At 62.8% G+C, this 26,623-nt stretch overlaps 1 protein-coding gene across 14 annotated transcripts; it reads right to left on the reverse strand.

Annotated features, from left to right (window-relative positions):
• Positions 1-1,609: 1,609 nt before the first annotated feature.
• SH2B2 (SH2B adaptor protein 2) lies at positions 1,610-25,969 on the reverse strand. Of its 14 annotated transcripts, none has more exons than XM_069571423.1 (9): positions 25,839-25,969; positions 12,643-13,394; positions 9,256-9,357; positions 7,627-7,718; positions 6,256-6,347; positions 5,989-6,147; positions 4,977-5,182; positions 2,800-2,971; positions 1,610-2,122 (listed from the first exon to the last, which is right to left on the reverse strand). In XM_069571423.1, exons 2-9 carry the CDS (start codon positions 13,363-13,365, stop codon positions 1,776-1,778), a joined length of 1,893 nt encoding a protein of 630 aa, XP_069427524.1. In that variant the 5' UTR covers positions 13,366-13,394; positions 25,839-25,969; the 3' UTR covers positions 1,610-1,775. The 14 variants fall into 14 exon arrangements, with proteins under 14 accessions (XP_069427524.1, XP_069427521.1, XP_069427529.1 ...); XM_069571420.1 differs by having other exon boundaries at positions 4,977-5,185; positions 25,839-25,936; XM_069571428.1 differs by having other exon boundaries at positions 5,989-6,144; positions 25,839-25,934.
• Positions 25,970-26,623: the final 654 nt, after the last annotated feature.

The raw sequence follows: 26,623 nt of genomic DNA on the forward strand, positions 1-26,623 counted from the left end.
TGGGCTTTCTGGAAGGACCACTTTGAGTGACAGGCCTGAAGGTCTCACCCTGGAGGTCACACTGTGGAGAGTGCCCCTCTTTTCTCTTGACCTCTTGCGGCCAGGCCTCCATACCACACCCCTTGGAGGGCCGTGGGTGATGGCTGTCATCTTTTCTACCATTCTCCCCTGAATCCACTTTAACCTTGGGGACACCTTAGGAACAGTGCCTGTCATCCATACTGAGTGGGCACAGACCCTTTCCCCGTTTCATGCTCTGGGCTCCCATTTCAGCTTTTGGTGCCTTTTGCTTATCCTAGGCCCAGATTCCTGCTTCGCGCTCTCAGCTGGCAGACTGTTTCAGGAAGGAGGGATAGATGGGTGAAGAATAGCAGACCACACATGCAAATCTCCATTCCACCCATGAGGCCCCCTCCGAACCCTTCCACTGAGGCAGCAAGGATGAAGCCTCAGGCTTGGGGGTGATGTCTGGGGCTCGCCCGTTTTGCCAGGGGGGAGACCTCAGCTGACGGAGAGGCAGATGGCAGCCAGACAGAGCTCTCACCAGCCCCCTGTCCTCTGCCCAGCCTGAGCCTCACCCCAAACCCTGGCTCTGTGGGAGGGGGCTTGCACTTGGCCTGGTGTAGACCCCAACTCACCAGGGCCCAGGGCAAAAGCACAGAGGGGGTCCAGCCCCAAGGATGGGGGTGCCAGAAGCTGAGTTACAGGCTGTTCTGAGCGCCAGCCTGGTACTCCCTCACCGTGGTGGCAGCAGGAGGGAAGCCGGGTCACTTCCTGGTCATCGTGGGAGTCGGGACTGGGTAACTCAGGCAGCAAAGCTCTGGGTGCCCCCCAGGCCTCCCCTGGGGGAGGGCTTGCAGGGGCAGTCCCAGGAGAATGAACTGTCTGGGGCTCTGAGATGCATAGGATGCAGGCCCTACAGGAACGCTCCTGGGCAGAGGGACCACGGGTCTGCGGCCCCAGGTGGGGAGGCTGAGTTAGTACCGGGGGAGACGGTGGGGGCTTTGGCTCAGCAGGAACAAGATCCTTCTCAGGAGGACCACTGCCCGAGGGTGGGGTGCTGGGACCTGGAGCTGGCCGGGTCTCCAGGTGGGAGCCACAGCTGGACCTCCACCGGCAGGGGAGAGGGGGGTCAGAGGCTCTCTGGGCCAGCTGCAAGTTTGAATCTGGATCAAAGGTAAGAAACCCAGCCTCTCGAACTGCCCAGTCCCCCCATGGGATAGCGCAGAGGATGCCGGTCCACACTGCCAGGACCTCCTCTCCGGGCCCCTCTCTCACCCGGCCCCACTGTGTCACTCCTCATCTTCCCTCTGCCCTCCCCACCTCCCATTCTTACCCCCAAAGCTCAGCTCCACCTCTGGCCCAGCTCTGCCAAAGCTCCTTCCCCAATCCTTGTGGGCCTCTTGGGCCCAGCGCTTTATTTCTGCACCTCCTTTCAGGTACTGCCGCCGCTTGTCTTCTGGCCTCACTCGCCCAATGGGGAGGCTGGGACCCCAGAGACACAGCTGGGTGGCGGACGCTCCCCAGGGAGCCGGTGTGCGGCGCCCCCCTCCTCCCCGCCAGGCCCGAGAGGAGCGGGGGCCCGGGCAAGGACGACAGGAAAGCCAGGTGCAGTCCCTAAAACAGGCTCTTTAATAACATTATGTCTTCACTGAAGAGCTTCGCTTTTCCCACCCGGCGCCGGGCGGGGCGGGTGGCCGGCAGGGTCCGGCTTTGGACGCCCGAGGCCGGGGGCGGGTCCGGTGGCCCCAGGGCCTTGGCGCCGGCGCGCCCGCCTAGTAGAAGGAGTACTGGTTCTCCACGGCGCGAGTGTGGCCCCGGGCGCCCTCGCCTGGCCCGGCCTCGGGGGGCTCTTCAGCTCCCCCGCCCGCCGCCTCCAGCAGGCGCTCGGCGCTGTTGCTGCGGCTGCGGGCGCTCAGCGGGCCCTCGGCGGGGGGGCGAGGGGCGCCGGGCACCGACGCGGCCGAAGACGACGAGGCGGACGAGGACGAGGCGCCGCCGGCCTCCGAGGGCGAGGCGGGAGGGCAGGCAGCCGCGGCGAGGCTGGAGAAGTAGTGCTGGCCGGCCGGCTCGCTCCAGCAGGCGGGGGGCGGGGGCGCGGCACTGGGCGAGGGTCCCGGGTCTGCAACGGGAGACCGCGGGCGTCAGGGCCGCCCCCACCCCCCAGCAGCGTGCAGACAGGGGCCAGCGCCCCAGGAACGGGTGACCTAGCATCACACAGGGAGGCTCAGACCCCAAATCCCGCGCCCCTAGTTCCAGCCCACCTCCTAGAGAAAGTCCTGGGTATACACGGCTCACGGGTTCGATCCCTGGGTCGGGAGGATCCCCTAGAGGAGGGCATGGCAACCCCACTCCAGTATTCTCGCCTGGAGTATCCCATGGACAGAGGAGCCTGGAGGCTTCAGTCCACGGGGTCACAAAGCGTCGGACACGACTGACACTTTCCATTGTTCGTAGGTGTGGCGGACATACCAACGCGCAACCCGCGTGCCCCACACCTTCACTCACCCATCCCAGGCTGCCTTCCTTACCAGCTCTGCGCTCAGCCCCACCCAGGCGGGAATGTAAGGGACTCCACCCACTTCTGGGATGCCCGCGGGCGCCCCCTTCCGCCAGCCAGGAATTTACTCCGGACAGGGATCGGCTGGGGCTATCTCTTTCCCGCCCATCCGGCTGGTCCAGGTGGTTTACAACGGGTAACAGACCTGGTTGGTGCTCATCCCCCGGGGGCCAGCAGGGTGACGCCCTCCCCCACTGCCCAGCCGTCTGTCTGCGTGGGCCGGGTTAGGGGCGTCTTACCGGGTGGGGGGCCCTGGGCCCGCACATAACTGCGTAGGGTGATGTCGGCAGAGCCCCCGGACTCCAGCGGGATGGGGTGGGTGTGGAAGTGGCGGAGCATGTCGAGCACAGACTGGAACCACAGGTGCTGCACGTGGCACTGCCCGTGGCCGTTCAAGGACAGGCGTAGGTGCTGTGGGCAGAGATGGGCATGGTCAGTGGGGGGAGGGAGGGGTGTCCTAGACTCGCTCCCTGATTGGCAAGTGCCTTTGAAGGTCAGGGGGAGGGCCAGGTCTCACAGGGGCCATATGGGGCGGTGTCAGAGCGAGGTCCTCTCACCCGGGAGCCCTATCTCGGGATGGGGAGGGTCATGCCGGTGGCGGGGATGGGCATGAGGGCCACGGAGCCGGGCGAGGGCTGGAAGGGGAATGCATTCGTCCCTATCCCGAGAGCACCAGAATCAGGGCCTTCATGCACCCCGTCCATCCCTAGTCTCCAGAGGCCCTAGAAGGTAGAGATGCCGTGTTTTGTTTGTATTAACTGCTCAGTTGTGTCTGACTCTTTGTGACCCCATGGATTGTAGCTGGGAGGCTTCTCTGTCTACAGGATTCTCCAGGCAAAATGCTTGAGTAGGGTAGCCATTCCCTGCTCCAGAGGATCTTCCCGACCTAGCGATGGAACCTGGGTCTCCTGCACTACAGGTGGATTCTTTACTGTCTGAGCCATCAAGGAAGCCCAGAGATTCCGTGTTAGAGATGGGGAAACTGAGGCACAGGGCGGGAGGGACTCACCCACAGCCACTGGCATAGAGCTAAGAAGAGAACTCATGTTGGGGTGACTTTCCCAGCCCAGCTAGGGGTCTGCTGGCCGTCCCTGCTCAGCTAAGGTCCAGGCTGGACGCAACCCCACAGATTTGGGGGGGCGGGGCCACAGGTGCCACTCATCCAAGCTGTGAGGGAATGGGAGGAGCCCGGAGAACTGGGCCCACCTGGGCCAGGCACTGCAGGGAGAGGCGGGGCAACCAGGCCTGTGGTCTTGAGTGGTGGGTGAGCCACAGGGCCCTGACTTCAGTCCTTTTTGCTCCATATGTATCCCACACAGGGAAGAATGGCTGTCCCTGGGGTGTGTGTGGCAAGAAGGGGGGTGACGGGAGGGTTTCAGGGTGTGCCTGCGATGGGGAGCTAGCTTGGGCACCTACGAACAGGAGAGAGAAGCCCTGGCAGGGAAGGAAGTGTTCCACGGTGGGGCCAACGCTGCCCAGGGAGCCAGGGGTGGGGGGGGCGGGACTCTGAGCCCGGCCAGCCCAGGCTTGGGATGTTGGCCCAGTGCAGGCCCGGAGCGGGAGTCCTGGGCTGCCCCCTCCTCTGGCAGGGACTGACGGAACCCGTGTCCTGGGAGGAGCCAGGGCTGGGTCTGTTTCCTTATCGGAAACTTGAGGAGAGGGGGTTGAGGTTCCTGCCCACTCTAACCATCCCCGCCCCCCAACAGTCACTGGACTTTCTGGGCTTGGCCCCGCCCTGTCTGACCCACCCTTTCACTTGTGTTCATCTCAAGGATTCCCCATCCATTGCCAAGGTCCTTTCCTACTCGGGCTGGTGGGGTCAGGAGCCTCCCAGTGCCCTCTGCCCCGCAAAGCCCTCTTGCCCAGGTCCTCCTTCCTGGTTCTCTGGGGCCCACTGTGTGGTTCCCTCCCACACCCCCCGGCCTGGTCTGAGCACAGGCCTGGCCCGGATCGGCGCCCAGGAGGGCTGGTGAACTGTGCTGAGCAGAGAAGAAGAGGGGCTATGTGGGGTGGGGGGGCACTGGTTGACCCCAGCCCCTGTACCCAGGTGGCTCCAGGTGGAGACCCTCAGAAGCCCCAGTACTACGTGATCCCCAATGCACAGGGTCAAAGCCAGACCCTCAGAAGGGCCCAGCCTCCTGTGGGTTCAGCCACAGGCAGGACCCCATCGGCTTGTGGAGACACCACGGCTGGGGCAGCCTGCAGCCCCTCAGGGAGATGGGAGAGGAAGGCGGGTGCTCAGAGCACAGGCAGGAGCAGGCCTGGCCCGTGGGAAGCCATGCCGCCCCCACACCCACGGAGCCTACTGCCCGGCAGGGATGCAGCCTCGGGGCCACCCCCACCCTCACCGCTAACCCCGGGCTGGAGGCTTCCCCTGTCTGCGCCCCCCTCCCCCAGCACCCCTTTACCAACTTGCCTTGGCCTTGCCCTGGAAGTTGAAGGTCAGCACATACTCCCCGGGCCGGGTCTCACTCTGGCGGATCACGAAGAGGCCATGGTTCCGGGGCCCGCCCGCCAGCACCAGCTGAGCCGCCTTGACCCGCGACAGCGTCCCATGGAACCAGGGGTAGTCGGAGAGCTCCAGCTCAGCCTCGGCCTGGGCCTCTGGCTCTGCTGCCTCCTCTGCTGCAGAGGGGGGCAGAGTGAGGGGCGTGGGACGGACGGGCCACAGGAAGGAGAACAGGGATGGGTCATCTTGATCAGCTTGTTGGGTTTTTGCAGGTAAGATGCTCTTTGAATAACTGAGAACAAGGCAGGGACCGGACCCGGCCCACTAAATGTATGAGGTAAACCAACACACAGGAGAAAACGATAGCCTAAGAGAGAGTAGATTTAAACTGACAAGTCTGGTTTAGCAAATAGCTTAATGATGAGAATGTATCAAATGAGGGAACGGGAGCCTCTTGTCTCATTAATAGTGACGGGCCAATGGTTTCTGTTCTCACTCAAGAAATGTTAAACGTCCTTGCACTTCATGAACCAGCAACGAAAAGTCCTCAATAGCCCCAGCTGGTGCAGACTTCAGGCTATCTGCTTGTATGTATAACATCAGAAGATGCTTATTTCACAATCACCGAGCAGTTTTCTCTGGAAAAAATTGGTGGGGTTGCTTAATTTCCTGGGGTCACTCTCTTAAGTCAGCAACAAACTTGGGAACAAATCAAGTGTCTTTGTCCCCATCCCTCTGGTTCTGACCCTTGGTACCCCTTTCCGTGAGCATTTTCTAGAAACCGGGGCCCATGGGAGGGGTCAGGCTCCCAGTCGGGCCTGCAAAAGCCAAAACTACCGAGTTGCTGTGCAAAGGACCCAGGGGGATGAAAGGTCACAGCTTTGGAGGCTCAGGAAGGGCTTGGGAGGGGCCTGTGGGTGTCTGTGAGCTGGGCGGGGGCCCCGGAAGGGGGGCAGGAAGAGGGAGGGCCCCACTGCACCTGTGTTGTTGCTGCCGCTGCCGCCTGGGGACTCCAGGGTATCCAGGAAGGTCTCCAGCGGGACGTGGACCAGGGATTCGCCGACGGCCTCTTGAGCGCGGCTGTGTGGGGCTGTCACCACGGCTGCCGTTGTCTCTGGGGGCCGGGGCAGGTCCACTGCTGGAGAAGCGGCAGGTGGGAAACATGCATGTCTGTCTGGCCACCCTGGAGCGACCTCAGTCTCCAGCCCTGCCCTCCACTGCTCCAGCCAGCTCTGTGCCCACCTACCCTCCGTCAGGAGCTCACAGCTGCAGGAGGCCACGCGGCTGGCCAGACAGCCTCCCCGGGCACAGGACGGCTCCGCGTCTTCCTCGCTGTCCCTGCGAAGGCAAGAAAGCCCAACCGTGTCCAGCCGTAGGACTCGGACCCCGACCGCGGTCTGCTCACAGAGCCAGGCAGAGGCTGACTGTCCCGCGGCCAGCATCTGCTGTCTGGCTCGCCTGGGTCCCTCTGCCTCCGTGTTCCTGCGATCACACCCTCAGCTTGCTCAGTGGCTACCACGTGAGTGACCGGGCCATATGGACAGGTCTCCAAGTGCGTGCAGCCATCCCTGAGGTCACACGACCCCTACCCGCTAACCCCCAAGAGGGGCTGGCCTCCTCTGAGGATCCCACAGAGGACCTCCTCTAGGGGCGGGGCCTGGGGTGGGTGGGGCCGTGCCGGCCCCTCCCCTCCCCCGGGCCTTTGTGTCCCCATCTGTGGCGGCTCTGAAACACCGGCAAAGTGAGGTTCACCTTCACGGGGGCGAGGCAAAGAGTGTGCGGAGCAGATGGCTGGAAGGGCGGTAGGGGAGGGATTAGAACCACTTCGGGGATGGAGGGGCGCCTGGGAGGCTCCAGGACTTTAATTGTGCTTCCTTAAATGAAGCTGTTAATTAGAAAGCAGCAGCCCCTCCCCCCGGGCTTGGCTCACCCCATTAGCCAGAGGAGCCGCTGCCAACAGCTCGGCCGGTGCCCTGCCCACCCCTCCCAGTCCTGGGCTGGGGAACCTCTCCCGGTTGGCGAAGCCGGCCTCTCTGCTGTCCTTCTGCCCCCCGGTTTATTACTAGCCATGGCTCCCCGCTGCCCAGACCTACCCGCTTTCCCGGTTGTCGCTGAAGGCCCGGCCTCATTAGCTCTAACTCCAGCCAGCCGAGGGCGCTGATATTCCCCGCGAGTCCCAGACCCTCGCGCTCCTCCACTGCTCTCCTCCGCCCCCAGCCCCCTCTGCCTGGCTCAGGCCCCCCTTTCTTTAAGCCTCAGAGAAAGGGCCCCTCTACCAGTACAGCTTCTCTGAACCCCAGGACTGGATTAGGGGTACTCCCCCCATCACTACTCATCTATCTCCTCATGGTTTCAGCCTCTCCTGGGAGTGAGAACAAGAGGATTCAACTGCCCTCCAGGCCCCAGGACCCTGAACCTACAGAGCCTGCTGGGAGTGGGGGGGTGTGGGGACAGGGAGGGTCCTGGCCAGCACCCACCTGGATTGGACTGCCTTAGGAAGGGCCCATTTCTCAAGCTCAGCTCCTGCCCTCCCCAGAAAGCTGCTCCCCGTGAAGGCTCCACCCAGGGCAGAGCCCCGCTAGGCCCCTACCCCATCTACCCATCCCAGGGGTCTCACCCGGGGTCTACGCAGCCCTGGATGTCAGCCACCCACGAGTGCTTCTGCAGGGAGTCGATGGTCTCCAGGATGTACTCTGCTCCATTCTCCACCTGGGGAGGGGGGCGTTGAGAGTCCAGAGGTTCATCCCGCTCCCAGGGGGAGCTCCCTGGTCTGAGCAGCTGGGGAGACGGGGGTCCCCAGCGGAGGGCAGCCCACTCGGGCAGCAGCCCCTCTCCCCTGGGCCCACTGCAGGGGATCACGGGGATGACTGAGGCCATCCTCAAGCCCTGCGGATGCAGCCCCCGAGGAGGCCGTGCTGGGTAAGAGCTGGGGTGGGGGTGGGAGAAGGGCATCACAACCCTCAGTCTGTGGGGGGCCGGTGGGCCCAGCCCTGAGTGGTGGGGCTCACCCGCCTTTGCACCTGGAACTCTGCCTCTGCGGCCACGCCCCAGGGATAAGCAGCCTCCAGAAGGGAAGTGAGGAGGAGAAAGCCCGACCCAGAGGGTGATCAGGCACACACAGTCTGATGAACTCTTCCCAACAGCCCCAGGAGAGAGAGGTGACACTTTCCCTATTGTGCAGATGGGAAGACTGAGGTTCAGAGAAGTCCGCTAACTGGCTCAGTCACACAAGAGCTCAGTGGCAGCATTGGGACCTGAACAGGCCTGGCCTCTGAGTTTCTTGTTTAGTAAAGAGCAGTGGGATTCCCATCCCATCAGAGCTCAGAACTGACTTCCACCCTGCTCTGAACTGATGGGGAAACAGGCCCAGAGCGGGCCCGGCAGGTGGGTGCCGTGGCCTCAGGACTCCTGAACCTGTTGAGATACAGAGGCCACCCGGCTGTCAGGAGTAAGGCCAGCAGATGAGAGAGCCAGGCAGAGAGGGGCCGTGTCCTCAGCTCCTAGACTGGGTGACTCAGGGTCTGGGGTTGGCAAATGTTTGTTAAATGAATAAAGGAGTTCATGACTAAACAAACAGGGCCGAGTAAAAACATAAACCCAACTGGGCCCCTGGAGAGGAGGCGGGGCGGCGGGGGGTGGCGTCCCTCCATGCAGCTTCGGAGGGGTGGAACCAGGCCTCCTTGGGGATTTGGCCTCACAAACACCCTCTGATTCTCCAACGAGGCTCGGGACCACAGCCCTGGCAGCCCAGAGCTGTGTCCTCAGCAACCCGAGCAGGCCACCCCGGCGAAGCGGGGCCTAGGAAAAGGACGGGCAGCCCCCAGACTCACTGGGTTGCCTCCCTGGCCACCCTCAGGGCCTTTGTGCCCGTGGAGGGGCCAGGCAGTTCCCACACTCCAGTGCTGGTGACGGGCATTTGCATAACCGCTGCAGGCTGGCTACCAGTTCCTGCCTGTGGGGTGGGTGCGGGTGGCGGGACTCCAGTGGGGGAAGGGGCGAGAGGGAGGAAGTGAAACTCAGGTCCTTCCCCCCAGCCCAGGAGGAAATGGGAATGGAGACCCACATGGTGGACGACACCTGGGCCACTTGTCTCTGGAGCTCGGGCCAGGATTCACATCCTAGCTTGACATCTGTGCAGGGTCCTGGGACCCCCACCCCCAAATCTGGGATTCCCTGCCCCCACCCTGCTGCTGGCCCTTCACCCTCATCCCCACGAGGGGTCTTCAGGGCCAGGGGTGGGGCTCACCTTGAGCACGAATGTGTTGTCCTTCTCCGGCATCTCCAGGGGCATGGTGGTACGGACCTCGATGATGGCCGACAGGGGGATGCTGACTTTGGGCCTGGAGGCCTGATGGAGGGTGGTGAGACAGTGGCCCCAGGGCCTCCTGAAGTCCTCTCTCCCCTCCCCCGCACTCAGAGGTCAGAGCCGCCCCCAGCTTAGGATGCCAGGCAGCCCTGGGGTGGAGGTGTCCCAATCCCCATTTCACAGATGGGTAAGTTGAGGACATTCCTGGGACCTGGAGGGACCTCCTCACATAGTCACATAGCAAGTCAGGGGCAGAGCTAGGATGGACATGGGTCTCCCACCTCCAAGTTCTGAGGAGGGGGCGAGCTCTGCCCCAGCCACCCTTCCGCCCAGCACACCCACCAGATCTGTGGTTTTTACATTTTTCATCTTGACCTACAGTAAGAAATACATTTGACATGGTAACCCGGTACACACACCTAGGTAAAAATATCTCTGAAACACACGTTTCACCGGGTAATATTTACTCTGGCTGTGTGTGATGGAGTGTGACATTTTCTATTCTATTCTAGTTCATTAAAAAAAAAAAAATGCTGTCTCCTCCTTCAGATTAGATTTACCACAGTACAGGGTTGGAGACCCTGACGTGGAACGGGATTCCTGGAATCCGGCAGGGCCATGTCTCCAGGTGGAAGAAAAGAGGCCAGTGTGGGATTTGACCGAGGTGAGCTGGCAGGACTCTCCGGGAGGGCCGCTCTGTGCCTGCCCCCCACTCTGCCCCAGAGCTCCTGGCCCTGGCCGGAAGGCCCCCGGGGCTGGCTTGAGACTGAGATTCCTGGCAGAGCTTGAGCTCTGGGACAGGGACTTTCTTAGGAGGAAAGGGAAGGGCCCCACGTTGGGTGGGCAGGTGGGTGGGGGTTCCTGGCAGCACTGGCTGCCGTCCAGTGGGCGTAGGGCTGGGCTCGGCGTGGTAACTGCGGGCTCGCTGACCACGGCAGGCCCCCGTGCCAGCCAGCCGGGCGGGGCCCGCGGTCCTGGAGCGGGTGAAACAGGCAGGTCCACAGAGAAGAGCCGGACGGGGCTGCCGCTGCCAGAGGCGGTGCACCCTCCGCCTGGCCTTGGAGGCCCGTCTGCCTCTCCCTTCGCTCCGGCTCACTGCTCCCTCTTGCGTGGTTGGAGCTGTCAGCCTGTTTCATGCCCCAAGGGAAACTGTTGACTGCTCAGTCGTGTCTGACTCTTTGCGACCCCATGGACTGTAGCCCGCCAGGCTCCTCCATCCACGGGACTTCCCAGGCAAGAATACTGGAGTGGGTTGCCATTTCCTTCTCCACTGATAACCCCAGGCCTTGGCTTATGCAGCCTGAGTCTCCAGCAATGCCTGTCCTAGGGCCCTGTCCACTGGTCAACAATTCTGCAGCTTAGGCTTCTACTCCTCGGGGCCCCCAGAGCATCCTGCACTAACTCCATTGAGTTTGACCCTCCAGCCCAGCAAACAACAGCTTCTTGGTGGTTCCCCGATGGCAGGGGGCCAGCATCATTGCTTCCTGGGGCCTGGTCTAGGGCTATGAGGGGACCTGGGGTCCAGGAGACTTTTCCTGCAGGGCGGGTGAGGGGGCTGGAGGTCTGACACACGGGGCTGTATGAAAGGGCGCTCTGAGGGTCCCCGAAACAGTCCCTGAGCCTGCAGACCCCAAGCCCCCATCAGCTCCAAGGGTGCAGCTAGGCCTCCAGGGGCGAGAGGAGGAAGAGCTCTGGACCGTGGGCGGGTGAACAGGACTCAAAGGCGGGAGGAGTGTCAGCCGGGGCTTCCCGTGGGGTGCATACATCCTAGATCAAACTCATCTGGGAAATGGGATCTGACCCCTCGTGAGGCCTGTTCCCCCTTCCCACGAAGTCGCTCCTGAATTTGCAAACATTTGCATGAAAAACGGAGGGTCTGAGGCCAGATCAGGGGGTAGGAACCCACTGGCCTTTCTCAGAGGTTGGGAAGGTGATTGCTCAGAGGTTGGGAAAGTGGCCCCCCAGGAACCCTGCCCTCTGCCAGCGGTGAGTGATAGGCTCAGGAGGGGCTTACGCAGGGGGCACCAGCTGTTACATCCCCTCCCTTGAGGGCAGCTATTTTCAGCCGGGCAGCTGTGGCTGCCACTCAAGTCGCAGAAGAGCTCAAGCCCTGCCCTGTGGGTGACCCTGGGCAAGTCCCATCCCGCTTCCCACCCTCACTGGACCTCGGTCTCCCTGTCTGACGAGCAGTGGCATCGCGCTTAGTAGTCTGTGATTCTCTCAGGGACCTAAAGGTGGGGCCTGGGCTGGCAGAAAGCCCTTGGGAAGTCTGGGGGGTCCTGGGACTTGGAGAGAGCGCTTCAGAGAGCTAGTGTGTCCCCCTAGGAAATCACCTCCCCTACGGCTCATGGGTCCTAGACCTTGGGGAGCCCACCCCATCCACCTCCAAGGGGAGAGAGGCAAGGAGGAGGATCGGGAGTACAGACAGACAGGGAGGTCGGGAAGGAGGCGAGGCTCAGGGTGACTAAAGGCACTGGGGGTAGGGTGGGCGCAGAGGTGGGTGGGGCCCCTGGGTGGTTCTCGGGGCTGCCGCACCAGCACACGCTCCCACCTCCCAGCTCCTTTCGTTCCCAGGACCACCGGGGTGATGGGTATAATTAGCTCAGCTCTGTGACTCTGGGCCGGCCACACCCCTCCCTGAGTTTTCCTGTTTTCTCTTCTGTGACCTGGGACCACTGATGCCCACCTTGCTGGGCTCCTGGGAGGATGACAGCTCTCAGGAAGCGGGGACTATTGTTAGTTATTCCCTCCTTCCAAATGAGGCAGGTTTGCCCCCTCTTCCCTCCGCCTGCCCCAGGAGACCCAAAGCTGCCCCTAGAGCTTTGATGGCGACCCCCAGGAGGGGAGGGTGTGGTGCACTCAGGAGAGCAAGATGCTGCTAAGGGCAAGAAACAGCTTTTGAAACCTGGGCCAGAAGGGAGCCATCTGGGCCGGGGCTGGGCTGGAGCCTGGCCACCAGACAGATGTCTACTGAGCCTGACTGCAGACCTCCAGCAGGCTAGTGTGCCAATAACTCCTTGCCTGCCTCTCTGGGGAGGCTCCAGCCACCCAGCGGTTCCAGGTGAGGAAGACAGAGTCCAGGCAGCCAGGCTCTGCAGTACCCCCCCACCTCCCAGAACAGTAAGAACCCCTTCTGTAGCCAGAGGGTCTTTCTGACCCCTCCCAGGCTTGAAGGATGCTTGAGGGATGACTTGTGGGGCGGTGGGCCGGCACTCCAGGCTCCTGACCCGGAATACTCCATTTTGCCGACCAGCTAAGACCGAGGGGTGCTGGAAGCCTGGTCCTCCACGATCCCCTCTCCCAGGGCAGAGGGGGTGGGCAACTCACCTTGGGCGGCACGAAGAACTCCAGGCGGAAGCGCTCGCCCGCCACGGCCCTGCGCAGGAGCAGGCGACACTTCTGCCACTGGGCGGCGCCCCCGGGGCCCGAGGCCGCGTCGTCGGCCACCATGAAGCGCAGCGCGCCCTCGCGCTGGATGTCCACCAGCTCCACCTTGGCTGCCAGCGTCCGCGACAGCCGCAGGCGCCGCATCCACTTGTCGCGCGGCTCGGCCGGGGGCTCGGCGGCGCGCGGGGCGGCGTCGGGCTCGGGGGAGGCGCGCCGGTGCCACATGTCGCGCACGCCGTCCACCACGCACAGGCTCATGTTGCGCAGCGAGAAGCCCTTGCGGACGCGGGCCTTGGCCGCCGCGGTCGCCGACACGTCCTCCGAGCTGCGCGAGTGGCCGTAGGGCGCGGCCTTGAGCGCCGGGGGCCCCGCGGGCCCGGGCTCCATGGCGTCCGCGGGCTCAGCCGCCCCTCGCGGCGGCGCCGGCCCGGCCACCAGCACGCGGCGCACCTCCTCGCTGAACACGTCCAGGAAGTTGGCGGCGAAGTGGCGGGAGAAGGAGGCGCCGGCGTCGGGCGTGTCGTAGGCTGGGTTGTCCCGCAGGAAGCGGCAGAACTTGTGCGCGAAGTCCACGGCGGCCGCCTGCGCGTGCAGCTCGCAGAACTGCCGCCAGTCCGGGACTGGCACCGGGACCGGGACCGGGACCGGGGCGGCACCATTCATGGCTCTCGTCCCATCGCAGCCCCCGGAGGCTGCGGGCGAGAGCAGCCGGTGAGTCAACTCCCCACCCCTGGATCGGAGCGCCCACCCGCTCCCGCTTCCCTGGGACTGTGTGCAGCCGCCTTTCTCAGCAGTGTGAGGACAACCGGGGAGGTGGGACATGCGTCTGCAGGAGGGAGGGGGACCCCGCCCCCCTCCATTCACTCTCTCTTCAAACAGCAGTCTCAGGGAACCCCAAAGTCATTCTTGGGTCTGGCGCAGGAGGCTGGGATGACAGGTACTTTCAAGTGGGGTCCCTAATGAGCCTCCAGTGACCCTCGGGTCACTGAAGTTTGGAGGACAAGAAAAAGTCATGCACAATCCTCTTGGCTCTACCCTTGAAACTTGCCAAGAAAACCACTCCTCCTCCACTCACTACCATCCAGGCTGCTGTCCCGTGACCCAGGCAACCTCTTCTCCACCAGCAGTAGCAGCCTCTTCACTGCCCTCCCTCCACACCCCTCCTCTGGAAATTGATCTTATCCCCCATAGCCTGTTCTCCACCCAGAAACCCAGTCATCATTTCTAAAACGAAAGGCAGATCAGGCCCTCCCCTGCTCAGAACCCTGCAATGGCTCCCGCTCCACTCAGAGAGATTCCACTGGCCACCCACCCCTCCCGTGACCTGCCTCCATCTGACTCCCACAACTCTACCTGTTGCCCTCTGCTCAGGTCCCACCCGAGTCCCACCCCAGGGCCTCTGCACTTGCGATTTTCTCTTGAATGTGCCTGGAATGTCCTTCCCCTCACACTGCCTCATGTCCTCCAGGTTTCTGCTCAGATACCATCTTGCCCGACAGCCTTCCTTGACCACCACTCTATCGAGAACAAGGTCTCAGGACTTCCCTGGTGGTCCATGGTTAAGACCTCACACTCTCTCTGCAGGAAGTGTGGGCTGGACCCCTGGTCAGGGAACTAGGGCCCTGTGTGCTTACTTTTTGGCACAGTGTATATCCCCATCTCACACTGTTTATCCATTTGCTGGGTTGTGTTGTCTCCCAGGCACCCCACCCCATCCCACCCTGCACCACACCCTCCCCTGAAAATGCCACCTCCACCAGGCAGCAGTCTTGACGTCTTCTAAGTGGCTGTGTCCCCAGTGTCGGGCAGGTGGCAGGCACTCAGTAAACACTGAATGGATGAATGTGTTCAACACACCAGGCATGTCACAAGCCCTCACACCGGGCCAAAGAACACACAGCTTGTTAGTGACAAGTCTGGGATTCGCACACCGACTCAGAGACTTTGAGGGTCATCTCCCAGTGTGGATCCAGTATGACTAGCTTTTCATACTGGCCTGGAACGTGCTGCCTCTTCATACTTCTTACCATTATGGTGGACTGACTACCTTCTCTAATTGTTCCCTCCAGTGTGTGTGTGTGTGTGTGTGTGTGTGTGTGCACGCGCGCTCAGTTGTATCTGCCTCTTACGACCCCACAGACTGTAGCCAGCTCTGTCCATTGGATTTCCCAGGCCAGAATACTGGAGTGGGTAGCCGTTCCCTTCTCTAGGGGATCTTCCTAACCCAGGGATCGAACTTGGGTCTTCTGCATTGCGGGCAGATTCTTTACCATCTGAGCCACCAGGGAAGCCCTGTTTCCTCCTGAACCCCATGCAAATCAGACCTCCTTGAAGAGGCCCGAATCTGGGAATCCCAGCTTCCACCTCCTGTCCCCAGGCCCCTCCACCCTTCCTCACTCGGGATTGCCAGACTGCATGGTGCGTGACTAGTCATCAGGGGGTCCTGCCTCCTCATCCCCTGAGTGGCACGCCCTCCTGGGGGCACAGGCCATTCATTCTGTTTATGCATCTGCCCCCTGCAACAGGCCAGGGTGAAAACTACTGGAGAAAAAGTGGGGCGATATGGACCTGCCCTGCCTTGGGGAGCCCCTGTCTGGGGGGCCGGTGGGTGCAAGGGGAACTGAGATGGAGGGGTCATGCCCTCACCTGCCTTCCCCAGGATCCCCATGATTCCTGGCCTGGCCCTTCCCTCACAGCTCCTGGGAGCACCATCTCATCTGTCCTCTGGGATCCAAGCTGTGTAATTAAATGCCGGGTAAAAATAGCTCCCCCACTTCTGTGAGATCATCCGCAGGGCCTCTGGGCCACAGGGCACCGGGGGATTCCCTCTCACCTGGGGGGCAACCTCGGCCTTCGACCTGCACTCAGCAACCACAGCACAGCCCTGGGGGAGGCAACAGGCCTCGTGAGGAGGCCACTGAGTCCGGAGAACAGTTTTCCAAACCAGCAAGTCGCTCAGAGACTCCCAGGCCAGCATCCAGGGGGAGAGTGGCAGGGAGTTGAGAGGGCTTCCTGCCAGCAAAGAGGATCAAGAGTGACCTCCCTGCAGGCATGAGCAGTAACCTGAGGGAGACTTTTCAGGACATAGGGGAGGGGGTTGGGCTCAGGCACCCATGAGCTTGGTTCACGCTGGGCCTTTCCCCTGCCCTGCCCTTCCTCCCTTCTCATCTGGCTAACTCCCACTCAGCCCTCAAGAATGAATTCAGGGGGCCACTTCGTCCAGGAAGCCTTTCCTGACCTCCCCAGCCCAGGCTGAGCTCCCACAGTCCCCTCCCGTGTGTCCAGCTAGCGAGGTGCTAAGGGCGGAGCGTCCCAGGCGTCTGGGTCTGCCTGTCTCCCATCTACCACAGGCACTCCTGGGGGCAGAATGTGGGCCTGAGTCTTATGCCAGGAGTGAGGGTAGGGCAGGAACTCGCCTGCCACCATCACCGGGGCCTCGCCCGACCTGCAGCAAGCGGGCCTTTCCGGGGGTGGGATGGGGACACGGGGCCCTGAGCCTAAGCATGGGAAGTCCGGCCCTGGGCTCCGAGCCCATCCATTGACCCAGCAAGGAAGCACTCCCCACAGGGTGCGTCGATATTCCTGTTCCTCTGTGACCACCAAGGAGGGTCAGACCAGGTGAGAGGGCAGCCTGGGAGGGGCTCGTCCCTTAGCTGGCAGCAGGTGAGGATGCCCCCCACCCGCTCATGGGGCGGTGGTGGGGGTGGGGATGGGGAGGAAGCTGGTCCCACTGTGAGCTCAGGCATCAATCCCCATCCCTCAACCCCCTTCTGGCTGGCCCAGAGTCCTCTTAGCGAGGAGACGGGCAAGTGCAGGGACAGGAGCTGCGGGAGAGGCTCTGGAGATGCGGAGGGGGCCCAGCTAGGCCTCACTGGAGGCAGGGGCGGGACTCAGAGAAGAGTCTGCCAAGGGCAGGGGGCGATGGCCGTGCCCTGGCAGGGACTGGCCTGGGAAGCACTGACGCTGGCCCTGCCTTGCCCTCCCCTGCTCCCCGCCCCAACCACTTGCTGGCGGCTCAGGAGCCGGTGGGCCCGATGCCCGGACCAGCAGCCCTCGATGTCCCCTGGGTCCAGCCGGAGCTACGCAGAAGTGACAGGGGTGGTACAGCCAGGGGTAAAAGCCACGGGCAGCGGGCCAGCAGGGAGCCCTGGCGCTAGTTACAGGCATGGCTCCCTGTGAAAGGGAGGCTGCAAGCCACAAGGAAGAGGGCTCAGTGCCAGCAGGGATACTGGAGCGCTGTCCCCAACTGCCTGGGGGCCCAGAACGGTCAGAGACCAAGCGCCTCGACTCTGCTCAACTGGGCTCCAGGCCTGATGTCTTTGCTCTCTGGGTGAGGGCTGCTGACCTTATCTCCAACCTCTGGGCCTGTTTCCTCACTTTAAGAGTGGGGATGAGGGACTTCCCTGGCACCTTAGTGGTTAAGAATCTGCCTTCCAACGCAGGGAATGCAGGTTTGATCCCTGGTCGGGGAACTAAGATCCCATATGCTGCTGGGTTTCCCTGATGGCTCAGAGGTAAAGAATCCACCAGCAATGCAGGTTCGATCCCTGGGTCATGAAGATCCCCTGGAGGAGGGCATGGCAACCCACTCGAGTATTCTTGCCTGGAGAATCCCATGGACAGAGGAGCCTGGCGGGCTGCAGTCCGTGGGGTGGCAGAGAATCGGAGATGACTGAGCAGCTGAGCACTCAGGCATGCTACGGGGCAACTAAGCCCATGTGCCCCGAGAGAGCCCCACGTGCCCAGAGAGCCCCACACGCCCTGAGAGAGCCCCACACGCCCCGAGAGAGCCCCACACGCCCCGAGAGCCCCACACACCACAACCAGGACCCGACACAGTCAAATAAATACTAAAGAAAGTGAGCCTGAGGGATTGCCCTTCGCTGGAAGGACAGCGCAGGAGGTGGTCTCTGCAGTGTTCCGAGCCATGCGTCCCTGTGGGCAGGGCTGGGGCTCCCCTCACCTCTGGGTGGAGCCAGCAGGTGGTCTCCAGGGACCCTCCAGGGTGACTCCCAATCAGTCATTCCGGAGGGGACCACAGGCCCAGGGGTGTGAAAAGCAGAGCTTCAGGGGGAGGGGACCCTGGAGGTCCCAGAAGCAGGGTGGGCGCCATCTCCGGCCCCCACGGTCTGGGCTGGCGGGGAAGGTTTATGGGTTGAAGCCAGCGGGCCCAGGGCTCCCCCTGCTCCAGCAGCGCCGCAGGAGTTCCCTCCTCCGCCCCTGCCTGCATGGCTCTCCAGCCGGCTGGACCTTCTGCCTCCCTCGGCTACTGTTCAAATTCTGCTCCTTCTCCGGGCTGTGTAAAAACCCCCTCCTGTTCCAGGAAGCCTTCCTGGACACTAGCCCTTCCACCCTGAGCTCCCACGGTCCCCTTGGTTCTCAGCCCTCTTGCTTCCATGAGCAGGGTCCCCCCTCTCCCCCTTTTCTGGCCCCAGGGAGCCAGAAGAAACTTGGGAGATCCGGGCCGCGTCTCCGGCCAGGCTCTGTGTCTCCCAAGCACTTGGCTCCCCATCCATAAGGCGGCGTGCAGGAGCAGTGGCCTCCAGGGGCCCCGACTGTCGCGGCCCTTGACCCTGAAGCCCAGGGTCCCACAGTCCCTGCAGGGGTGGGACCAGGGACAGGCAGGAGGTTGTTGCACCTTCATGGGCTTCTATGAGGACTGGGATGGAGACCTGTGTGGGCAGACCACCTTCCCCAATCTATCGCCCTGGGGTTTTTTCCAGGCCCAGCCAGGCTGTCTGGCCTCTCCTCCTGGAAAAAATGTTTTCTGTTCCCATCATGCCAGGCCCGGAGGGCGATGGGATGGAGGGCTTCAGGGAGGCAGGGCAGGGCAGGGGTGTGCGGGGCGGGGAAGCCTAATTGTGTCCCTGCCTGGTGCCTTTCCAAGCCCTGAACTCTACTCACCCCTCTGCCAAGAACCCAAATGGGAGACTCCCCCAACCCCCACCCCAGTTAGATGCCGGGAGAGGGGGCGGCTGGCCTTCCGGTGGTAAAAATAGCGCTGACAATTGGAAAAGGAAAAAAAAAAAAAAAGCAAGCAAGCCAGCCGGCAGCCCCCCTGTGGCACGCAGTTCCGGACCCCTTGGCCAGGTCATTCCTTAAAATATTAACGAGGCGGCCTAGCCACCCCGCTAATGGGCCGGCGACCAATCGATCAGCCGCGCGGTGGGCAGTGGCCTGGAGGGCGGGGAGGCACCAGCAGGGCCCAGGGCCACACTTGCGGGGGAGGGGGTGTCCCTGGGAGCCCCAGCTGGAGCTGGCCTCCCTACTGCCCAAGACCCCCGAGGAAGGGACAGCTGCCCTGCAGAGCAAACCAGCCACCCAGCACCCAGCAAGGCTGCCTCCTGGGCAGGGGGCAGGGCCCGAGTGGCACCCTTCCTCTGTGCTCTGTTCTGGGCTCGGCAGTGCCTGCCCCGCCCCCTGCTGTGAACCATGCACAGTGGGGAAACCGGGGCCCCCTCCTGGGCCCCCCAACACAAGAAGAGGAGGCAGGGTCTCCCTTGGCCGCTCCCAGCCTTCCAGGAAGCCGGCCCCAACCACGCTCACTGGTGTCCTGTCCTCTGGGCACCTCCGGACCTGGCCCAGCCCAGCTGACTGTGCACTTTACCACCAAGCCTCCTTCCAGCTGCCTTTGTGGCCTCCTGGGACCGTATCCCCCAGCCCCCTGTCTGCACCCCATCCCCTGCAGCACAGACAACTTTCGGGCTCTCAGAAGGTGTCCCACAGGGCATGCTCTGAACCAAGGCCTCCTGCAAGAGAGAGGTGCGGCTGAAAGTCCCAGACCTTCCCTACCCAGAATACCTGTGTTGACCCGTGACCCTGGCAGGAGGCAGAAGTGGGTGTGATTTCTGGTCTTAATGCTCTTGAATGGGCGGGGACTTTGCTGCAGAATGTGGGGAGGAGGCTGCTCTGATTAGTGACAGGCAGGGACAGGTGTGGATTAAGAGCCCTCTTAATACTCTACCCCAGTATGTGCGTGGGGATGGGGAGGGGGGAGCAGCACGGGACTCAGGTGGTCCTGGCTTTTCCGAGCATCAGTTTCCATAGCTGTAAAGTGGGACTGGTCTTGCTCGCTCATGCAGACCTGCCTGCTCCTGGTCCAAGGCTGGTGCCGAGGAGCGTCTCGGGGAGGTGGCTGTTAAAAGCCCTGTGCCGTCACGCCTGCCACACAACTCCCAGCCTTGCCACCTTGGGACCAGGGAAGCCCTTCTGCTGAGCCCCCAGGATGTCACCGATGCCCCTGACCTTGACAAGCAATGCTGGCTCTGAGACCTGCAGACCCCCGGTCCTAGGGGGCCCCCAGAGCTGCAGCCTACAGCTGCTCACATCACAGGGGCCCTGTGGCCGGGGCATCTCCCCTCCTCCACATCTGACCATTTGACACGTGGGACAGTGGAGTGGTTAAAAGCCTGAGATCTGGAGCCAGGCTGGCTGGGTTTGAATCCTAGCTCCTCCGCTTCTGCGCTGTGTGACTCAGCCTCCGGGGGACCTCAGTTTCCTCATCCGTCAAATCAGTGGGTAAAACAGCACTGACCTCAAAGGGCCGTCATGAGGATTAAATAAGCAATTTGTTTGAAAAATCAAAGCTCCTTTGCTTCTACTTCCTAAATGTTTTGTGTTCATTCCCTCTTTCCTCCCATTCCTCTGGGCAGAGGATTCCTCCCGAACATCCTCGTTTCTCGAGATCGCCACCCACCCCTGCCCCCAAGCCCCTGACTAATTCAGGCTCCACAGGGGGACCAAGGTCATCTTCCTAGGCTGGGACCCACATCCAGCACGGCTATGCCCCTGCCCTCACGTCCTCCTCCCTGCCAGGAAGGAAGGATTCTCCCATCACACAAATGAGGAAGTGAGGTTCTGGGAAGGGAGGTGACTAGTCCCCTATTCCCGGATGTACCCTGGACTCCCCTATGGGTCGGGAGCCATGCTGGCGGGTCCAGGGCCCCAGATGGGTGGAAGGAGTCATGTGGAGTCAAGTTCAGGTCTGTCCCTTTCTACAGCACATGCCGCTCCCAACAGGGCCCTGTCCCTGGGGAGCCCTCACTCTGAGGGCACAGGAGGGGGACCCAGGCCCCACCCTGGGAGAGCAGGTGGCCATTCTGACTCCTGGAGCGGGGGGCAGGGGAAGCCAGGGCTGGGCCCCGTAGGGAGCCAGTGTTGGAGGAGCAGGGAGTGGGGTCCAGGACAAGAAGCTGTGTCAGGGCCTGGGGGCTTAGGAGGGGAGCCTGTTTTCCTTCAGGAGCGCCTGGTGCTGGACAGTTCCTGGATGGGCTCTGGACGTGGAGAGCAGGCTGGGATGGCTCTAGCTGCACGGCCCTGCCCTTCTGGTGGTGCGGAGCAGACGCACCAACCCCTCTCCAGCCTTGGCCTGGGCCCCGCACAGTCTCTCCTCTCCCAGTGATAGGGATCTCACCCAGGGCCCGATTCACACCCCTCCCAGACCTCCCTGGGCCATGGCCCAGCCCCCCAAATCTGCCGGACACCCCCTTCAACCCTCACCACTTAGCCCACCAGTCTGCCTTCTGGCTTTATCATGACACACACACCGGTGGCTCCTGAGACCTCAGCACCTCCCTCAGTTGAGTATCCCAGACCCCTGGGTACTGCAGAGGCTTATAGAGCTTCCCCTGGCATCTGGGCAACAGATCTCCCAGCCTGGCTGATCTCCAGGCACCTCAAACTCACCACCTCCAAGTTCTAATACATCCTCTTCCTTCAACCCCTGCTTGTCCACTGCTTGGGGTCTCAATGCGCAGCCTGGCATCTCCTCACCTGCTCCTCTGCCCCAGTAGCTGATGGGCCCCCAAGCCCAAGGAGGGTCTTTTGTCTCTGCTTGACCGCCCCCCGCCATCCCTCCACAACACTGTACAGCAGTGCCCTGTCCTCTCCACCAGACCATGAGCCCCAGCTGGGTGTCACACCCGCCCCGAGGTGGGCCCTAGACTCAGAGGGTCGGAAGTTTCGGGAGAATGGAGCCCAAACGAGAGGAGCCCAAAGATGCTGTCCTCCCACACATGGCTCTGCCCAAAAACAGGTGTGGCCATGACCTCCGCTACATATTGAAGAGTCACCCTGCTGTCCCCTGGGACAGAGCTCAGCCATCAAAACAGACCCACCCAGGTGAGGCGGGGGAAGAGAAACCTCCCCAGTTCCCAAAGTGGCCATCGCCCCTCTAGTCCTACGCAGACAGTGAAGGAGCAGGAAGTGAGCAGGCCCTAAGACTGGACCTTTGAAGGCCGTGGGGACAGCAGGCAGGAGGCCCAAGGTCCCTAAACCTCCAATTTCCTACAACTCAGAATAGACAGGCAGTGCAAGGGGCAGGAACCGGATTCTTATCAGAGAGGTGGTTTGGAAGCTTGGCTCATTGGTTGAGTGACTTTGGACAAATCATTTCACTTCCTTGAATCTGTTTCCTTCTCTGCAACAGGGGGATAATAATAGTACCAAGCCCCAGGGTTGTTGTGAAGATTACGTGAGAAACAGCACAGCCACCCTCAGCCAGCAGCAGTCAGCTCGAAACCAACCGCTCAGCCCTGGGAGTAGGGTGGGAGGGCTCCACCTGGGTAGGTGGGGGGTCCCACCTCCCAGGGAAGTTCACCCTTTGGTGTGTTCTCCGTAGGAGACCCACAAAGTAGGGAGGAGGGGGTTAGAAAAAATTTTAAACAGGTTTTTTTCACAGTAAGGGTAAGAGGAAAAGCCCATGCATTAACTCTTGATCACTTAGACCCGTTCAGTTATCCCGCATCAGAATCTCCTGCCCATCCTCACTCACGCCCTCTAGAGGAGGAGAGGAGTAGAGGGAGGCGGCTGGTAGGAACCTGTCGCCCAAACCCCACAAATACCCTGAACCCCACTTCTGCTCCCCACTGCCAGACCTCCCCCAAAGTTCTTAGAGCGGATAGGTTCCAGGTCACTCCCAGTCAACTGGCTTCCCAGATGGAGCAGGGAGGCCAGGATGGAAGAGATCTGTTCAAAGTTGGGGGCAGGGATGGGAGGGTTCAGATCATCCCCCTGCAACAGAGGCAGCCAAAGCCTCTTAGGGTAACCACCCCCTGGCTCCTCCGACCGTCTCAGGGGTGCCCATTCACCCATGCTCAGCGACCTGTTTTGGGGGGGGCAACTTCTGCTAGTCACCCAGCAAGGAGGGAGGCACCACCACCCCCATTTTACTGGGTAGATGATGGAGGCTCAAAGGGCAAACGGTGGAGGCTTCACTCCAGGTTTGACTCCCAGCCCTAAGGCTCTCCCCTGCACCAACTGGCTTATCTTTGTTCCCGGGTCACTCTCGAGGCTGTCGAGTCCGCCCTGCGCGGTTCTGGAGGGGTCCCAGTCATTGCAGACCTCTCCCCGCTGAAGACCGCACTTCGTGGGCCGCTGGGGTCCCCGCCTCTGCCCGGTCTCAGCCCGCTGGCTGGCGCGGTGCCGGGCTCCGCACCGCCCGCAGGTTCATCAATGGCGAGGCCGGAGGGCCTGAATGGAGGGCACGAACCCGCCCCTTCTTAAAGGAGCCGGCCTCTCCGGCACCCGCAGCGATCCTCCCCACACTACCGAGGGCTGCCGGAGAGCTCCCGGGGTGGGCGGGTCGGGAACCGAGACCGTGAGAAAGAAGGCCTGGGCCAGATGAAGGGCGTGCCGGCCGGGCGACGCCGATCTGGACAGGGTCCCTCCTGTGGCCCGCACCCTCATTTCGGGTCGGCCTTCCCCCCGCCCCCGCAGCCTAGGGAAGAGGCCCCCAGCGCTCCTCCCTCCACCCCAAGCCCTGGCCAGAGACCCCCTCCTCCAGGGGGCCCACCGAGCTCGCCCACCACCGGGCCTCGGCCCTGGGAAGGGGCGGGGGGCGCAGCTGCTCCGGAGGCGGCTCGGCCCCTCCCGCCACTCCCGCCCAGCCCGGGCTGGTGGCGGGGGGTGGGGGGTCTAGAAGCCGATCTCCGCCGGGGGCGCATCTCCTCCGTCGCGCTCCCTCCCACCCGCGCACACAAAGACAACACGCGCGGACCGGGGCGCGTGGGGCCGCGCTCCCCGGAGCAGCGGTGCGCACACAACACGCTCGCCCTCAGGGACCGACCGGGTTCAGAGTGATGGACTGGGGGGACGAGGGAACTGGGAGGACAAGCAGGCCGTACCTACAGGCGCGCAGCTGCGGCCGAGCGGGCCGGGGCGCCGGCGGAGCGCTGCCCGGACCGCGGCCGGCCTCCCGGGGCCCGGCGGCGCATGGCCCGCGGCGGATTCAGGCTCCCTCCGGGCGGGAGCTGGCGTTGGCGGCGGCTCCTCCCTCTGTAGTCCACAACCTCGAAGGCTCGTGCGCTCCTCGCTGGCCCGGCGCGGCCCCGGCTCGTCTCTCTTGGCGGCGGAGCTCCGCGCGCTCCGAGCTCAGCCCCGCGCGGTGCGCGCGCCCCCCGGTTCCCGCTCCTACCCTCCGCCCGTGCGGCGCGCGCCCTCCCGGCCCCACCCCCGCCGCGAGCTCCGCCCCCTCCCGCCGCGCCGGCCCCGCCCCCGCCGCGCCCCCGGCCCTCCGCGGAGCCTGTTCGGCGCCCGCAGCTGCTGCTCGCTGCCTCCGGTGGCGGCGGCTGGGCTGCCGAGCCTTGGGGCCCAGGGGGGTTAGGAACTGGCCTGCAGCCGCCCCATTCGGGGCGAGCGTCCGCGGCTGCCCTGCTTCGCGGAGCGGGCTCCGGGCCAGGCGCCGAGGTCCCCCCCCACCCCCGCCCCGAGCGGAGGCGTCCCGGGGAGTCCGGGATGGTGGCCCCGGGAGCGCGGCCGGTGGGGGCCGGCTGGGTGGCCTGAGTAAGTGGAGTGTCTGGGGCGTGGACGCTTTTCGGGGACGGGCGCCCGGCGGGGACCCGGGACCCTCCGGCGTGGGGACAATGGGAGTCTCGAGAAAGCCCAGATGTCGCAACGGGGGGAAGTCGACGTCTGGTTCTCATAAATCCGGACGGCGAGCACCACGCCCCCTCCCCTCAGCGCTTTCAGTGCCGGAAATGGCCCAGGGCAACGGGGCAGAGAAAACCTAAGCAGGGTTCCCACCTCCCTATCTTCACAGTCTTGGGGACACTGACGCCACACGGGGAGGGAGGCCTTCAGAGGTCATACACGGGGCTGATGGGGGCGGGGCGGAGATACAGCCCTGTCTTCCTCACTCCTAGTTGGTTCTGCAGACCCCCAAACCTGGGGCGTAAGTTACTGCAGATTTCAGTCTGGTTGAAAAAACAAAGACTGCTGCTGGCCTTTGCAAAAACTTGCGGACTGACTGCTGGTGATCTGGGAGCCTCCAGGAGGCTTCCTAGAAGAGCCAGAGGGGCTCCTGCAGGCCTGGAAGGCGCCCAGGAGGAGCAGAGGGGCATCAGCTGGAGAAGTGTGGAAGCCGGCTCAGAGATCAGACATAGAGCTTGCTCCTTGGGGCGCGGGGCTCCTCCTCCCCTCTCCCTTCTTACCCGCACCCCAGGCCCTCAGCCCCCAGTGCCAGTAGGTCTCCATCTCCTGGCCCTCGCTAAACCTCTGCAGCTCCACGTCTGGCTGTTCTGTGATCTGCCCTGGTCTCCCAGGAGCTGTGGCTGGGAGCTGCCTCCATCTGTTACCCACTCCCACCCATGTTGACCTCTGACCTTTGTAGAGAGCCCTTTAACCTTTCCTAAAGCCCTTTCACATCTCTGATTTCCCAGCATGCAGAAGAGGCAAAAAAGGGTTTTTATCCCAGTCTTGAGAATGAAAAGGGTGGGGCCTCAAGAGGAGCCATGGGTTGGTGAAGGTGGAGACTGGCCCCAAGGCCTCGCCTCCTGCCCTCCTGCCTGCCAGCCCTGGGTTCCCTCCACAGTGGCGCGAAAGCAAGGCAGGCCTGGTCTGAGGCCCTGGTACCTGGCCCCTACCCTTCCATATGCAGACTGGCCACTATCTCGCCAGGCCTGCCTAGCAAACCCTTGAAGGCTTAGGTGCAATGCAGACCAGCCATCCTTGAGCTTCACCGAGGCCTGGACATCCGGCTGGGATTCAAACCTTTGAATGGGCTGGAAGGTGGGTGGGAGGGTGGACTGCCTGCAGAGTGGTAAAGAGGGAGGGAGGCTCCACACTGGGCGGCCTGGCTGTAGACCCCACCCTCCTGGCAGGTGAGAGAGCCTGCCCACCCCACACCCCCACGAACTGACCTGGTTCCAAGAGCTGGGCTGAGCTCCGCTGGCGGCCAGTCTTTGGCCAAGGAGGGCCGTGGAGTGTGGAGCCCTAGGCTGATACCCAGGGAGGAGGAAGTGAGGGGGACTCCGACCTACAAGAAGGAACTGGTGGGAGAAGTGGAAGTGGCCAGGGTGGGGAAAGAAGGAGGGGCGTATGTGTGTGATTAGCCAAGAGTAGCTTTGTCCTGGGACAGGAATGAGGGTCAGGGAGGAGAGGTCCCCAGGGGTGGGGGGTTCTGGGGCCTTTGAGAAAGCCCTGATGGGGGAAGTGATGGGCGCTGGGGGTGGGACCCCAAGGGAGGGCCCCTGGGGGTACAGACTCTGGAGCTTTCAGGGCTAAAACTCAGACAGGGGTCGCACAGGGGCCTCTGGCCTGGTGGACTGCAGGGTGTGGAACCAGCCTCGTGGGTTGCCTGGTCAGTGGGATAAACGCCAACCATCACAGAGCAAGAGGAAGCCCTCGGTGTGGGTGGGTGGAAGGCAGCCTTCACCAGTGGAGCTGGCCTGGAGGCCAGGTGGCTCAGAACCTGTGACTCAGGGGTGTCCCCTAAGCTGGTCCAGGGGATGTGGTGAGCATGGGCAGGCAGGGCTCAAGGGAAAGGGACAGAGAGCCTGGCTCCAGGGTACACAGAAAGGGAAGCAGGGAGTCCCCAGGAGCTGACATCACACATCCTACCGCAGCCTGACAGGCAGATTTGAAAAAGGAATGGATGTTTCTCTTTGGTTGGGTTGTCTGCTCAAGGGAACTCAGACACTGTAGG

This window comes from Ovis canadensis, chromosome 24, assembly GCF_042477335.2.
Source record: "Ovis canadensis isolate MfBH-ARS-UI-01 breed Bighorn chromosome 24, ARS-UI_OviCan_v2, whole genome shotgun sequence".
In the NCBI taxonomy this organism is placed as follows: Eukaryota; Metazoa; Chordata; class Mammalia; order Artiodactyla; family Bovidae; genus Ovis; species Ovis canadensis.

What these genes read in the sequence shown, in the direction of transcription:
- SH2B2 (XM_069571414.1), bottom strand. Translation starts at nt 13,524, where the DNA reads ATGTCCCACCTCCCCGGTTGTCCTCACACTGCTGAGAAAGGCGGCTGC. An exon ending in ACAACACATTCGTGCTCAAG is followed by an intron (nt 7,719 to 9,255) that starts GTGAGCCCCACC and finishes CCCCCTCCCCAG; the next exon opens with GTGGAGAATGGAGCAGAGTA. An exon ending in GGCCCAGGGCCCCCCACCCG is followed by an intron (nt 2,123 to 2,799) that starts GTAAGACGCCCC and finishes CTCCCGTTGCAG; the next exon opens with ACCCGGGACCCTCGCCCAGT.